We start from the raw sequence: 16,027 nt of genomic DNA, 5'->3' as shown, positions 1-16,027 counted from the left end.
TTTTTTTTCCTACAAACGGAAACTATCATTCATTAACAATTTTAGCAATTTATAAAAATTAATTTATGTGATTTAATAAAAAATTATTTTATATTAGAAAATAAACCTAAGGTTATCCACATCAAATCTTATTGGCGGCTCTTAATCACAGTGAATGAGTTAGAAACGTTAGGAGTTGCTACCAACTGTTATGTGTCCAACACTTTGGAAAGTCTTCGCTCAAGGGCAAGGGGAAACTTTATCTGATGTTAGATAAATGATTAATATTAGATATAATTCTAGATTGTGCAAATACAATATAATTTTTTTTTTTTAAAAAATAGGGTTTTTCGTTAAAAATTTATTTATTTATTATGTAATTCTTATATTTACTTATTTTTTTTAAAAAAAATGAAAGACATTTATACACTTATTGACTGTAAATAACATCTGAAGTGTTGTGTCGTTAGCCTTTTGTATACTCATACTATCTAATTGCAAACTAAATTGTAGTAGAATTATTATCCTTGAGGCAGTTGAGGAATTTTTGTTTTATATTTGTGCGATTTTTCTCTAAAACTAAATTATAATTCCCCTTAAATAATAGTATATGAAACATATATATATTAAAAACTTTATTGATTTGAAGTTCTTAATTAATTAAAGCTTATATATATATATAATATTTATTATCTATTTTTTTATTATCTTATTATCATCTTATGATGTGATAGTAAATGATTAAAGATTATTTATTAAATTTTATCTATAAATCTATCATTTAATGTCACATCAAAAATGATAAGAATATAATAGAAAAAATGATGAAAAATAAATTTATTCTGTGTGTGTAGAGGCCCGATTAGGAAGGTTCATGCATGCATATGCAGGCTTAGACTGCTAACAAATTATTATTAGTTGTTCCGACGGCCCATAGAATAATAAGTTCATGACGCATGACAAAATTAATAAATATTGATCAGTCAACTTCGCATGTCATGTGCACGAGGGTTAAAGGATTTATAATTTACTCACAAGTCTCTTGTTAAATTTTTTATTTCCACAGGAAAAAAAATCCAGAATCCCAAAGAGCCGGACCCTTTATATATACACTATTTTTTGAGAAATATATATAAAAATAAATAAATAGTTTATACAGTCTTAGAATATTTTATAAATTACATGATCACACACTCAATTTGAAGAAAAAAAAAATATGAGATCAGCATAAAAAAAAATTAATTTTTTCTTAGTGAATACCGGTTTTTTTGAAGAGATTAATACGTCCACAAAGCTTGCCCACCTTAAAACTATATATAGCTAGCATCACTCTACAAAACATTACGATTATTTTTCTAGAAACATATAATTAACTATATATTATTTACTGAAAGTAAACTTATAGCTAGCTTATTATATATATATATATATATATATATATTAATGGTGCATGTAATAGCTTCATTTTTATCAGTTGAAAATTACAATAATAACTAAAAAAATAACAGATTATAAGTCGGTCACGGTACTTGGAATAATAGAGTTAATTAGAAATTAGGTCAAAAGTTATAATATAAGCAAGCTGAATACACAATGCAGCATCATGCATGCCTTTGTATATTATATATGTCATCGATCGGCCTGTTGGTTTTAATTTGGTGGATTGGGTTGAACAAATTAGTCGCGTTGGAGTCACCAAGTCATAAATTTCATCAAAACTAAAATATATATATATATATATATATATATATATAAAATAGCAGACAGCTTGAGTGAGCAAGTCATTACAAGAAATATGAATATTTATAACGAGTTATTTATTATAAAAATAATTATTTATGACGAAAATATACGAATTTTAATAAAAAAATAATTTTGTTGACAAAAAAAAAAATTAAAAAAAATTAAATAATTTTCTTGTAATGTCATCCATCGTTTTGCTTCCCGCCTAATTTGCATACTTCGTCACAGGCCAATACACATGTCAATATTATATGTGTGTGTGTGAATAGGTAGCTAATAAACCATTAAAAGATCGTAAATGGAATAATAAGAGAAGACGTCAGACATGAGAAACAACCGAAATGCATGTCGGTTTTTTCGCGTTGAATTTTATTATTATTTCTAGCTACATCGATCACATATTCACATTGTAATTAAAATTTTTAAATTAAAAGAAGACAGACATGAACAAATTCGAAAATGAGCAGCACTACACATCCCGAAAAAATGTCCCGAAAAGTATATTTTACTTTTTTATTTTTCTTTTCATTTTTTTCATGTATTTTTTTAATCATCATAAACATTTTTAAAAAAATAAAAAAATTCACAATATCATTAAAAAACACTTTTTTAATCACTAAGTAAAAAATAAATCCATTCGAGACACTTTTGGGTCCCGAATTCAAGACCTAAAGCATTTCTCTTCGAAAACAATGAGACGGCCTTAATTATCACCATATTATATATATATATATATATATATATATATATATATATATATATAACTAAGAATCCAAATTAATTGCATGGTCAATTAATCTGAGAATTACCAATTATATTACAGCTAGCCAGGGCAAGGCAAAAGCATATATGATTGATCATTATATCAATCATCTTGCTGTATTTAATTCATCATCATGTTTTAATTAACGGACCCAAATTATGAACCTTTGAAAAATACAAAAATGAAAAAGAAAAAGAACAAATTAAAGAACAAAAACAACACAACCAGGAGACGAGGACGAGGAAGGTGGACGATGGCAACAAAGCCAGCTTAAACAATTCATAATTCTTCTTCCTGAAACCTAGAAAGTGACAATAGCGTACCCTTGTGACATAGAACTTCTGTGTCGTCATGATGACTGAACCCTGGAATATGAATGTACCTTAGCCCATCACTCTTTGGGTCATAGGAAAGAAAACTTCCAACATACCTAACTAGTATTTCTCCCTCTTCCCATATCCCTATAACTTCAATCCATGTATTGTCCACCGCCCCAATTGGTGCTTTTAGACCTATCTCATATTCTTTTACCCACTTTTTGATCTTCCCATAATATTCCTTCAGTACCCATATCTCAATTTGTCTGTCGGATGAACAATCCACAACACCCAAGTCTCCTCTTAGATCAAGTAAATGACATGACAGAAATGATTTGGGTGTAGAAATCAAGCCAAATTCCTCCTTTGAAATGTCAAAAGAAACAATCTTATTGCCTTCTAGATTATTATTATTATGATCATCATCCGGTGTTGCAATCGAAAGCCAATGAAGAGCCCCACAAGCAAATATAGGCCTTCCGAATAGAGGACAATGATCAGGACCTTTGCCAATGGCTGATCTCCATGATGAGGAGGAGCTTGAACGACCAAGTGTGAATACTTCTGCGCATAAAGTACTATTGCGTTGGTTTTTAAAGACTCGAACAATCTTGTACGTGTTTTTCGAGCAGTCAAAGCCCAACCCATATTTTCTCTTGCGTAGAGGAGGATCAGATGTCGGGGCTGTACTAGAACATGGCCGTGGCTGCAGAGCTAGAACTTCATGCCTCAGAGGGTTAAACAAAAACACAAGGCTATCGTCGCAGCTTTTTGTGAAGCAAACCAAACCATTGCAGCAGCCCTCAAAAAAGTATGCTTTCAGAGTTGCAAACTGCGTGACTAAACTCAGACTAGCCTTCAAGAAGCCCCCATGATCTTCTCTAAACGTCACGTCCGGCTTGTGCTTGGGATGATCGAGAAGTAAGACTTTAGATTCTTCAGCAAATCGGGTTCGGTGCACGTAAGCGAGGCATGGATCGTCGATGATGTTGCGCCAGAATGGAGAGACGCACCTGAAGCGCAAAAGAGATTTGATGGGTAGGCGCAAGAAGATGTCGAAGAGGATATCTGAAGGGAAGTCGCTCATGCTTGTTTGTTTGCTTGGAGAGGCTTGGCTAGGGTGTTTAATTTGATAGCGCCTACATACGCTTGATCAATGGATATATATATATAGAGAGAGAGAGAGAGAGAGAGAGAGAGAGAGAGAGAGAGAGAATTACTTTCAAAAGACGATCGAGATAGAGTTTAATAAGGAAACAAATAATAAGTTTGCTACAATAATAAGTTAAAACCTCTTGGTCGCTAAGTTATTTCAATAATATACAATTGCTTTATTTTTCTATTTCTTAAAACTATATATATATATATAATAGAAAAATGCTAACTATACTTAAGAAAAATTTATAAAAAACTAACTTCTCTACATATCAATTATTAATATGTTAAAAATCATAAAATTTAAATTTTAAATTTTAAAAGAAAACTAACAAAATGAATATTTTAAAATTGTAAGTAAATCAGCAAGTACATATAATACTATTTTATATATATTTCAAATAAATTAGCCCGAAAACAAAATAAAGGAATGGTTAAAATTCTAGATTTCCTCAACATTTTTATTTTTGTATTTTAATTTTTTTAATAAATCATCTGAAATATTGTGATGCCACATCAAATAAACAAATTGAATGATATAAATTAAGAGAGACATAATAGCATTGTCCAAAACAAGAAGAGTCCGAATAAAGATTCTCTCTCTACGTAGTTGGTGGTTATATTACGATGAGTACGTGGGGCCAAGAAAAAGAAAATAAATATATCAGTTGTTAAATTGGACTTATACGTGATCTACAGGCGGGTAGCTATATATAAAACCTCTTCAAAAGTCAATACAAATATATATATAAATGATATTTATAGTTATAGAGTGCGTAAGTATTATATACTTATTTTAAAAAAAATAAATAAATATAAAATATATATAAAAAAATTAATTTTTTAATAATAAACATTACTCATTTTTAAAAGAAATGTGCGTCGCTATATAACCCATAATTATATCTAGTATTACTTATATATATATATATACACATTACTTGATTGGATGTTCATTGTTTTTTTAACCTAAATATATTATAATTAAAGGATACAAAAATACATGAGTAGAGGGGGTAGGGAGATCTAGGCAAACACTTTTTCTTAACCAGTGCATCATGATATAAAAAGAAAAAGAAATGGGCAATGAAAATAAATAAATGTTTTCTACCCTTCCCTACTAAAAGGGAGTCGTATAAAGTGGCGATTTTTATACAATCTAATAGTGAGATTGTAGTTCCATGACCGTAGACTACGATGATTGTAGTGACTATATTTTATTTTGAAGTGATTGTTGGAGAAATCGAGTACTGCCTTGTTTTCACGATCATGTGGCCAAATAGGACAACCCTTATAATATAAAGCCAAACAAAAAATTCCAACTCCATCGAATTATCCATCGTCACTCTCCCAAAGAAGTGCATGAGATTCTGGACGGTCATTGTTTAATTTGTATGATATTGAAGTCTACTACTGCTTGGCATTTACCTTTAAAAAAAAAAAAGAAAGGCAGAAAGTGGTGGCCCAAAAAATACTAGAGTATTAAGTTTGGTTATAATTATTAATAATTAAATTTTGACATTATTAGACCTTCTTGATATGGTTAAATAATTACATTAAGAATTTAATATCAGACGAGTAAAATAAATAAAATATAATCATCTTATATTAAATAAATACTACACATTTCATTGAAATGAACTTAAGGGATAAAACTCACAACTTATTTTTAAAATTGGACTCAATTAGCAAGCAACGGGATATTCTCCCATTGAAACTTGACCTGACCATAGATAATGACCCGCTAGGGAAATTGCTCTTCTGTTGTTCATGATAAATTAATACATAGAAAATACAGCAAAAAAAAAAAAAGATCTTAACAACAAAGCCTGGGGAAAAAAGAGCAAAAATGGAAGCAAGGAACTGATGGGAAAACACATACTATTTAGAATGGTCACCAATGAAGTTCCCCTTTGTATCCCAAGGACGATTCTCAAAAGACTTTCCCATGACACTGCGCTTCTCATTTATTGTCCCATCCTCGCGGCGGTACTCTGGGAAGTAATCAAGGAAAGTTCTGCTCCCTAACTCATCAATTCCATTAAACAGGAAGTTCCTCAGCACGTCCTGTGCATTGCAAGAGTAGTAGTTGCAGTGTTAATTGGCGGAGAAACATTAACTACTTGACTAATTCATGGAATAAATACCTTTGCCATTGTCTCCCCAATGAACTTTTTCAGAACTCCATGACCTGGATCCTGCTTTCCAATTTTCCATGAACCAAATAAGTAAGTCAGCAAAGCAACAGATGGGGTTTAAGACTGCGGATCTCAACATCTATAAGAACATGGCTTGAATCGATGTATAAAGATAGTTACACAGCTCAGCTTTCAATAATCTTTCACCAGTTAATCAAGTTTGGCATCTCGCTTCCTTCTCAACTCGTCACCCTCTCTATCTATGGCCAATTGTATTGGTTTTTCTACACTTTAAAATTGATCCAGGAACATGACTATATCGATATGTGAATGATGGGACTACATATAAACATTAACGACTATAGCATTCTGGTCCAGCTGTATTACTAACGATCAGAGGCTAAATATGACCATGGAACAAATGTGAAATGGGATCTTTTTATACACATACGCATTCTAACACTTGTTTTATGCCTTTGATGAAAGCAAAAACGATTCTGCAGTGTACCATGACCACGCACAACAAATACCAAGCATGACAGTCTGATAAACTATTTGTAAAATATAATCCCACACTACCCTGAACTTCGTATTTCAGATACTCGTCTTTAAGATGCCTGAATATTGCCAAGGATACAACTTGGATATTGTTGAGTTGCGCATTCTTCTATTAATCATTTGAAAATCTCAATAAGATGAAAGGAGTGAATGAGAAGCATAAGAAAATAAGTCCTTTGATTGAAAACCCACTATGGTAATGCCCAAAAAACACACCCGAATAGATGACCAAGAGACAGTTTTTGTCACTTAGATATATAGTCAATCACAATTGTTTAGTATAAATGGGATGCAATGCATGAAAGACGAACTGGAAAGAAGATTAACCACCTTCTCAGCTCTCCAAGTTAAATATCTATGCTGTGCTTCACGATTGCACATAATTTGGGACGCATCTGTCTCTGCTACTGCTCGGTTTATCAGCCCCAGCCAAGCCTGCAAATGCAATAGAAAGTTCGGTCGCAATACACTTTCCAAGTATGTAGTTACCCATGGAAATAGGAACTGACATTTTGTTTTTATAATTAATAAGAGATTTTATTAACAAGAATAGCAAAATGGAAATAGGAACTGACATATAAATGTTAATTCTCTTCCAACTAGCAAAATGGAGTTAAAATATTACGACAAGCACACTATAAATAAGGCCATGGAATTCATTAGTCTATACCTCGTAATAATCCATGAATGCAGAATATAAAACCTCATATTTGTCTTGGCTTGGAGTAAATCTGGTCCATATCACAATTGGTGAGAAAAATTTTAAGGACTCGCCTGTAAGCTTGCCTCCCCAGGGTAAAAGCTGCATGAAATCTGTGTTCAGTCATGTGATAAATCTTAGAAAGGATTAGCAATAAATTAAAAATTAAAGATTTTACAAGATCTGAATTTATTTAATATTCAAGTACTGAGCAATGCATTTACCTCAGAATACTTGAGACCAAGAGACATCAAGCTTTTATAGTATCTTTCCTTATAATCTGCTCGACTAATAACATCATGCAAAGGGTTAAGGTCCCTATGAATGGAAATTAAAAGTGAGTTTCTGTATCCCAAATCCTCTCCATATATAATGCTTCCAGCTTGCATCAATAAATTAACAGGTCATTTGGCATGACATGCACAAAAAGCAGACTTCGTACATGCAGCATGCCTAGCATAGGACCACGAAAGTAAATGAAAAACATATGCTCTCAAATGAAATGAGATAGTGAAACGGCATAAATTTTCTTCAAGTGTAGAATGAACTCATAGACATGCAATCTCAAGATCTCAGTAAAGTCCAGTATCAAATTGTTTAAACAAGCACAATCATGCATGTCAACCCCATGCCCTCAGTCTTTTGTCACAAAGAGGAGTGGGAGGGGGAAGCTAAAGAAATCAAGAGAATTGCATATTGGTCCACATCACTAACTAAGCTGGTTCACCTGCTAAAGGATGAGTCCAAGAAAGGTCTTTAGTGTAAGTACCAGTTTCCAAGAAGTGAAAATATGAAATAGAAAAATTCCCTTCCTAGGATCAGGACATAGATCCATCCAAAGAAAGAAGGGAGAAAGAAGAAAAAATCAGGATGACCACTGGAGAAGTCTTGCACAACATGTAACAGTGACATCAAATGATACAGTATTAGCTGCCTTTCCACATTTCTCAAGATTTTAACTGTACATATCAACCAAAAGCCTAGTTATTTAAGATTGAGACTTTGAAATCTGAACCTATGTTGCTTTTCAAAAAGAATTCTGAACTAATTGTTGAAATACCAAAAACATGCTATAATGTTCTGATTGATTGCTGGAAAACAATGAAAGACTTGGATTACTCTCATCACCCATGACTTCTTGGCAAATTGCAGGGCATAAATGAGGGCTGAAAAGAAAGTAAACAAAAATAAAGAAATAACAACCAGAAGGCACTGATATTTAAATGTCAAAGAAGATGGTCCAAACTCAAAAAAACAAAAAAAAAAATTCTAAAGTTTAGCCAGAATTGGTCCAGGATGATTGTTCTTGCCATAGACTCTCACTCTTCTAACTATTGGCCCTTTTAGCTAAGCAGTACCTCTCGCCCTTTATAAGGGTAGGTCTTGGGTTCAAGTGAAAAAAGTCTACTTAGGAAGAATTCATCTCTTGAGGGATCGGTATGCTTGATGAGAGACTTGATTTACCTTTACTAAGTACAATTGGGAATCTCAAAGTTTTGCCGGTAACCTGGTAAGGTGGGCCTACACTATGTAAAAGGTTTTGCTTAAAGTGTTGTCAAACCAATGAAAAACCTTGTATCACATTCTGGAAATTTTATGAATAGGAAACAGTTGCATTGCTCAAGGATTTTCAATTAAAAGAATGTTAACTGGGAATGAGTTTTGCTTGACTTTAAAAGAGTTTTATCAATCCTTCAGAGAACAGATACATTGGAAGGTATCTTCACAGTTCAAGCAGAAAAGAATCAGGAGAAAAAGTTTCAGAATGTAAATTTTGTAATTTTGTTTACTAGTAAATAAGCAGCATTCTTCTTATCAAAGGTCGAAAATTAAAGAAAGGAAAAAGCTTACAAGACCATTATGTTTGTGTTGGTGGTGGCAAAAAAGTTGGCACAAAATATGGGCACATCAAATTCTGGTTCTGGAAAGGCAGCAAAGTCCAAAACCTGCATTTGAGTTTTGAGAACAAAGTTACTAAACAGACGCATAAATTACTTCACACATGAAAAGATGATATATTGAAAGTATAAAGTTCGAAGAAAAATCCTGCAGCTTGAGGTTTCTTAACCTCTTTTCGTTGTTTATATGGAACTGCATGTGAGGACGAAGATCAAACCAGCCAAGTTCAGGTGAGGGAAAGAAGGTTTGTCTTGTTTAATTTTTTTTAAAAAAAAAATTATTCTTTCTGCTTCATCAACTTGTTCCATTCATTTTTCTTCTTGGCTAATTCATCCTAAACCAGAATTCTAGCAATGATTTTGGGCAAGTCTCCCAGTTACCAGCAAGTTCTATAGTGATACTGTTTTTCCAAGTATTTACATTTCAAACTTATCTTCATCTAGTATTGTTATCTGGAAATAGTGGTTTTGGAGGAGCATATCAAGCCCGACACTACATTTTTCAAGCAAACAACACATTTTTCAGATGAGAAATAAATAAACCTATTAACAACTAGTTTGTATCAGAAAGGGTTCATTTGCCAACATATACTTCCTTTTAATGGTATCTTACACATACACTTAATAGGTCTTGAACCAAAGATATTGGACTCCTTTCTTATTCTTACAAGAAGAAGCGGTTCCCCCTTCTTTTTTAGAGTTCATCTCTATCTTCTATTGTTGTAATAATTTGTGATATTTAATGAACTTCCATAGTGTCAAGAATGTAACAAACTCCAGCAGTATGTCAAGGTCAAGTTTTTTTTTTTTATTGGCACCGGGTGTCTAGGAACAGCGTCCCGACCAATCCCGAAATGTCAAGGTCAAGTTAACAATGAAGCTAGTCAGAAAAGCGCAGCAGATGAGAAAGAAATGATGGCTCTAGTCAGGGCATTCGCATATGTATGACTCCACGATGTTGCAGCCATGCCATGCATTTGAAGCCATACATTAAATGTATCCAGACAACAAAGAAGATAAAATATCACCCATCAAAAAAGAAGATCATAAATCATTACAAGGAATCGAGGATGATTTAAATTTGGCAAAATCACACTCCATCTCCTAAAACTGCCACTCCTTTTGCAATATGATTAGCGGCCTCCCAATTTAAAACATAAGTTGAAATTTAACCCCGCGATAAAGATCTTACCGTGGGATGGATGGAAATAGATGACGTGCCAAAAGAAAATAGGTGACATTCCACGCAATTGGAGATTAAAGGAAAAGGCAAATCGCAAAAAAGAGTAGTAGTTGGGGGTAAAGTGAAAGCTTTGATAATTTATTGTCCATATTGAAAAAGGAATGATAGTTTGAGGGGGGAAATGTAATTTTTCCTTTAAAAATTGTGTTGAAGAACTCTGGATGATGTCACCCCATTCAATGGGTAAACAAACTGACCAACCTTCCTATCGATTCCAAGTAGTTTCTTTTTTTTTTTCTTTTTCTTTCCTTTTACTAAGATAAGTTAGAGTCCTGAAGTGGATGATCACAAACAGCAACACCACAGGATACGCTTGTACTGAGTGGCAGTAAGAACTTAAAAGAAGCCCAAAAGAAGACAAGCTCGATTAGTCACCATAAATAGTTCATAAGAATTAGTCATAAATGACTATGAGCTGTTTGATAGCTTACAATATCGAAGTAAATAAATTGAAAATGTAACAGAGAATTGTACCTGCATGGCTTCAGTCTCAATGCTCAAACTTCGTAGAAGTCTAATCTTAGAAGCTTGGAATGATAACATTTGAAGCTCTGTTTTACCATCCATGGAATTTACTGTATTAAATTTCACCTGAGTACATAAAAAATAAATGTTTTCAGAATAGCAAGAAGGACGTGATATAATGATATCTATTAGCTCCTATAATGTTGACAATACCAGTACTTGCAAAACTCTTGTTCTTTAAAAACTTTGAGATCTCATAGGGTGGTTGAAGCAACTAAACTGTGTAGCACACACACACACACACACATATTAATGTAGAAGCATTAATCACTTAGAGCAGCTACAATTATTAGTTTTTGTATTATAACAAATGATCAGTTGAAGATGGCTATCATGGAGTTGCAAGTATCCTAATAAAAATTTTAAACATTCATAAAATCCAACTACCTCATTACAAGCAATTTTTTTAATATATATAAGTTAAAATTATATTAATGAACAAAAGGTGTTGTTCTAGTACACAAGGTGTATATATGAGAAACACCTAGTAAGAGAATGAAAAGGGAGTTGAAAGGTCCTGGAAACTAGAAATCAAGCAACCAGAATGAGCAAAGAACAAATACTAATGGGTTCTGAAAAAGCAATCCTTAAATCCACTGCCGTCTTTTCCTTATCCATAAGGCACAATCGATCTTTTCTCTCCAAATACAACACAACAATCGACCCAGGATCATCTTCTGCAATGCTTCACTTTTTGAAAAACTGAACCTCCATTTCCAACATGCCAACATTTCCACTACATTGCAAGGAATAACCCAATCTAAGCTGGGAAACTAGAGATGACATTCCAAATAGTGCTAGCCACCTCACAATGCAAAAATAGAGGCTCTATCATTTCTTCAATTCTCCTACACATGCAACATCAATCCATCACTATAACATTACTATTCCCTGAAATTTAAATCATCTAGCGTAAGAACCTTTCCTAAAGCAGTTGCACAAACAAAGAAAGCTACTCGTGGAGGAGCCTTGTTCTGCTAGATGGACTTCCAAGGGAAATGGGTTGCTACCAGTATGAGATAGCATATAAAAATAAGATTTCACATTCAGTACCCCACGCTATCAAAAGGCCTGACAGAACTTGTCCTCACAATTCTTTCTCAATCGCAAAGAATACAATGGATCCAAAAATGAGGTGAGAATCTCCACCTCTCAATCTTGTCCCCCTCTAATGAACTCCACATCCCACTAAGGAGTATCACTAGAAAACTGTAAATGCAACTAGGGCTTCCTTTTTTTAATAAGTAAATGCAACTAAGGCTTTCAAAGCCAGCAAGATTGTATAACTCCAAGAAAGATGCCTTAAGAGACTGATCCCCACCATATATCATGCAAAAACTGCATCTTTGAACCATGAACCACTACATGTTGAGTATGAGGAGCAAATCCCCCTAACCCCTCCCGATATTTTTCTATTGACCCACCCCATACAACCCATTAACCTCATTAAAACTCCAGCCTCCCCACAAGTTATATGATATTTTGCATCCACCAACCAATTTCCAGACACTATCATACACGTTTGCTTGATGCCAAAGCCTTTTCTCCACGGGAACACAATTTAAGAACCTTGAGACCTCCCTTCGAGACTGGGGGGCATACATTAACACTTCACTTTTTGATAGGCATACTTTAACACTTTACTAGGTGAAATAAAACTCCTCTCCCCCACCCTACAAAAAGTCCCTTCATATTTTCTCCAAATGATTTGCTACTCCTACAGGAAGTAGGAAGGAGAAAAAACAAGTAGGGAAACTCGCTATAGTCTTGATCAAGGAAAACTTACCCCCATTCGATGTGTGTGTGGGTATGTGTGTGTGTGTGTGTAGCCACTTCCAACCAGCTAGGCAATACTCTATCTTCTCAAGAATGTCCCAAACAAGCTCTGTTTTGAAAGGAGCTACCAAACGAACACCAATAGGTCATAGGTATACCGGCAACCATACATCCAAGAACACTCACCAAACTTTCCACATTTTCAGCATCTCCAATTGGGAGCAAATCAAATTTAGCTAGATTCATCTTTAGGTCAGAAACTGATAAAAGAAAATGAATAAGCCTCGTATAAACCCAGATGGTTGGGATATGCCTCACAGAAAACCAACGCAGCATCTGCAAATGACAGATGTACAACTCACAAACCATTACTGGACCCCATAGAGAAGACAAACAAAAAAATGTCAATGGGTTGTAGCATAAAACAGCTTGCTAAGCGTCTTTATGACAAAGAAAATTAAGAGTGGGGAAAAAATCCACCTAACTAAGTCCCTCAAAGTTGTTGAAGAATCGCTATGAGAGTACCATCCACTAAAATGAGAACTGCATTGTCAAAATACAGCGGACAATCAAACTACACAATTTCTTACCAAAACCACACCTCCTCAACATGTACAACAAAGGATTCCAATTCACATGGTTGTAGACGTTTTCTACATCGAGCTTACAGAAACCCTCATGACTATCTTGTGCTAATTCTAGTATCAAGACATTCATTAGAAGTCAGCCCATAATCCAAAATCTTTCTTCCCCAGATAAAAGCATTCTGAGACTGCGGAGTTACTTTGACCAAATCCGTCGTACGCCAATTCACTTGAACTTTTGCCGTAATTTTATTAATGCCAGTCATTAGGCTGATGGATCGGAATCCCCTGATCTCAACTGGCCCTAGCTTCTTAGGAATGAGTGCCATAAACGTAGCATTAAGACTTCTAACAAGCTTACGCGTAACAAACTTATGCCTAACATTAAAGTCCTGAAACACTTCCATAATATTTTATTTCAACACAACCCAAAATGCTTGAAAGAGAGCCAACTATTAGGAAATTCTTAGAACTTATCCTATAGTACCTTAGTACAGTGGCCACTAGTTGCGGGTTATTAGAAAGCGTCAATTCCACAAACAACCCAGCATCAAAGCAGCAACAAGTTGAAGAAAAAATAGAACTTACCGTAAGAAACTGAATTTTAAAATTGAACAAATAAGCTTAAATTAAAGTAACCCAGGTCAGCCTAGTGACAAGACTACGCATACATACCTGTAAAGGAGAAGGAACCAAATGGGTTTGGCGCTTCGTTTCGTTTAGAGCAAATTGGATGAACTTCTGGAAAGAAATTGCAGAGACTTGAAAAAAAGCTCTCTTCCTCCTCCAACTACTATGAGTTCCGAATGAAACTCCAACACTCTTTAGTAGTCCAGGCTTTACTGTTACGCAAAAGCCTCTTAACGAAGAACAGGATTCCATTGAGAACGAAAGAGGGAGAGAAAAAGTTCCACTAGAGCAACCCAACCACCATTACTAGCATAGCTGTTGCTCTCTCCAGACTCGCACTCTACGTTGTTGGTTCCACTATCTCGGGTTTTGCAATTACTGGTCTTCCAGAAATAACCAGGTTCCAGACCATAACCATCTGTCTATCAGCCTGTCTGACCACGTCAGCGGGAGCTTACATACGAAGAGGCAAAAGTACGTTTCAAAAGATTAATTACTCGAGGTGTAACGTAAAATACCGTTATCATTTGTACAAGTGTGGGATAAACTTTTTTTAAAAAATAATTTTTATTATTAAAAGAAAAATTTTGAGTTAATTTTATATTGATTTAATTTTTTAAAAATTAGTGTCTGATGCATACTCTATGATTATAAATATCATTTATTATATACTCATGGATAAAAAAATTTTCTCGAGAAGGGTTTAAACCTTCTTTGGATTACAAGATCTTTTTATCTATCTCATTTCATCTTTTTTTTAATATCCAAAAAACATATATATAAATATTTTTTAATTCCAATTTTCATCTAATCATTACTAACTTTTTCAAACTTCTAAATAAAATATAAAAAATCAATTCAAAATTTTCAAATCTCAAAACAAAAATTATATTTTAATAATATTTTAATTTTATAATATTTTTATTCAACTTTTTCTCTTATTTTTTTCATAAAGCATCTTAACGAACTATTTCACTACTATTAATAAATCATTTCATTATTATTCACAAATTATCTTATTGGATTATCTAAATGAGACCTAGTGGTTCTTCAACCATCATTTTATGGAGTAGACAATATCCCTTCAAATGAAATGATCAGCTATTCATAAAAGTTAAGACTATGATTTGCACAAATTTAAAATATACAAATCTCTACAAGCATTTTGAATAGAATGAGATCAGCTAAAAATCTCAATTTTCTATAATAGATTTTTTTTTCAAATATATTATTATGTATTTGTACTGTTGCATACACTGAACACATGTATCTATCGTTACTCTAAAATTTATACCATCTACTATCCATAAGCAGAAGACCATCAATTTAAAGAGCTGTACATCGCCCTTTATTTAGATTTTCTTTTTCTAATTTTCCAATTTTTTTTAATAGTATAAATAATTGTATCTATGCCAGACTCCAATTAAATTCATTACATTCATATTTTAGTTTCAAGTTATTATACTGGATCTTCCATCTCTGGTGGGCCTCCTAGACCGTACAGATTTCCCAATTCAAGCTTCCAAAATGCTCTATTCTCCCATTGGAGTGCTTGTGCACATCTGCCACCTGAGTCTTTCGAACCTAAAATTTTAGAATATTTATGAATAATAGTAAAATAATTAATAATTAATAATTAATTAATTTAAAAATATCTGAAAATAATTATATTTCTAAACGAGCTTTAAATGCATTTAATTGGATGATTTTTTAACGAGGACTTGGGTTAAGAGGACTGTTATAGACATAAAAATTATATAAAAATAAATTCATAAATTAACGTAGATTTATAAGATCTATTAGATATACTTTACAATAAAAATATCTTTACAATCAAATGTATCACATCAAGCCACATCAATTTATGGTTTACTTTTATTTAATCTTTTTGTAGTTAAAGTATTTTCTATAGAAATATTATGTCTTTTGAAATAAAGTAATTATGACTTTGCTACAGATTTTTATTATCCAAATTATATTTTCATAATATAATTGGAAATGTGTACAGTGCATATAAT

General features: G+C 33.1%; 2 protein-coding genes across 2 annotated transcripts; both read right to left on the bottom strand.

Moving 5' to 3' along the window:
* Positions 1 to 2,633: 2,633 nt before the first annotated feature.
* Positions 2,634 to 3,936, bottom strand: LOC121238854 (F-box protein At3g07870-like). Its single transcript, XM_041135916.1, has one exon. It carries the CDS (start codon positions 3,887 to 3,889, stop codon positions 2,765 to 2,767), a length of 1,125 nt encoding a protein of 374 aa, XP_040991850.1. The 5' UTR covers positions 3,890 to 3,936; the 3' UTR covers positions 2,634 to 2,764.
* Positions 3,937 to 5,717: 1,781 nt separating this feature from the next.
* On the bottom strand, positions 5,718 to 14,434 carry LOC121238853 (phytochromobilin:ferredoxin oxidoreductase, chloroplastic). The gene is made up of 8 exons (XM_041135915.1): positions 14,055 to 14,434; positions 10,969 to 11,085; positions 9,205 to 9,299; positions 7,578 to 7,671; positions 7,324 to 7,455; positions 6,984 to 7,088; positions 6,105 to 6,155; positions 5,718 to 6,024 (listed from the first exon to the last, which is right to left on the bottom strand). Exons 1-8 carry the CDS (start codon positions 14,259 to 14,261, stop codon positions 5,839 to 5,841), a joined length of 987 nt encoding a protein of 328 aa, XP_040991849.1. The 5' UTR covers positions 14,262 to 14,434; the 3' UTR covers positions 5,718 to 5,838.
* Positions 14,435 to 16,027: the final 1,593 nt, after the last annotated feature.

Source organism: Juglans microcarpa x Juglans regia, chromosome 7D (genome assembly GCF_004785595.1).
Source record: "Juglans microcarpa x Juglans regia isolate MS1-56 chromosome 7D, Jm3101_v1.0, whole genome shotgun sequence".
Lineage (NCBI taxonomy): Eukaryota > Viridiplantae > Streptophyta > Magnoliopsida > Fagales > Juglandaceae > Juglans > Juglans microcarpa x Juglans regia.
Note: the sequence above shows the minus strand (reverse complement) of the source record. Positions and strands in the feature narration are given on the sequence as shown.

Excerpts from the sequence above, each read along its gene's own strand:
- LOC121238853 (XM_041135915.1), bottom strand. The coding sequence starts at position 14,261 with ATGGAATCCTGTTCTTCGTTAAGAGGCTTTTGCGTAACAGTAAAGCCT. Across the intron at positions 7,089-7,323 it reads CATTCATGGATTATTACGAG|GCTTGGCTGGGGCTGATAAA; the intron begins GTATAGACTAAT and ends TTGCATTTGCAG. Across the intron at positions 6,156-6,983 it reads TAACTTGGAGAGCTGAGAAG|GATCCAGGTCATGGAGTTCT; the intron begins GTGGTTAATCTT and ends ATTGGAAAGCAG.
- LOC121238854 (XM_041135916.1), bottom strand. The coding sequence starts at position 3,889 with ATGAGCGACTTCCCTTCAGATATCCTCTTCGACATCTTCTTGCGCCTA.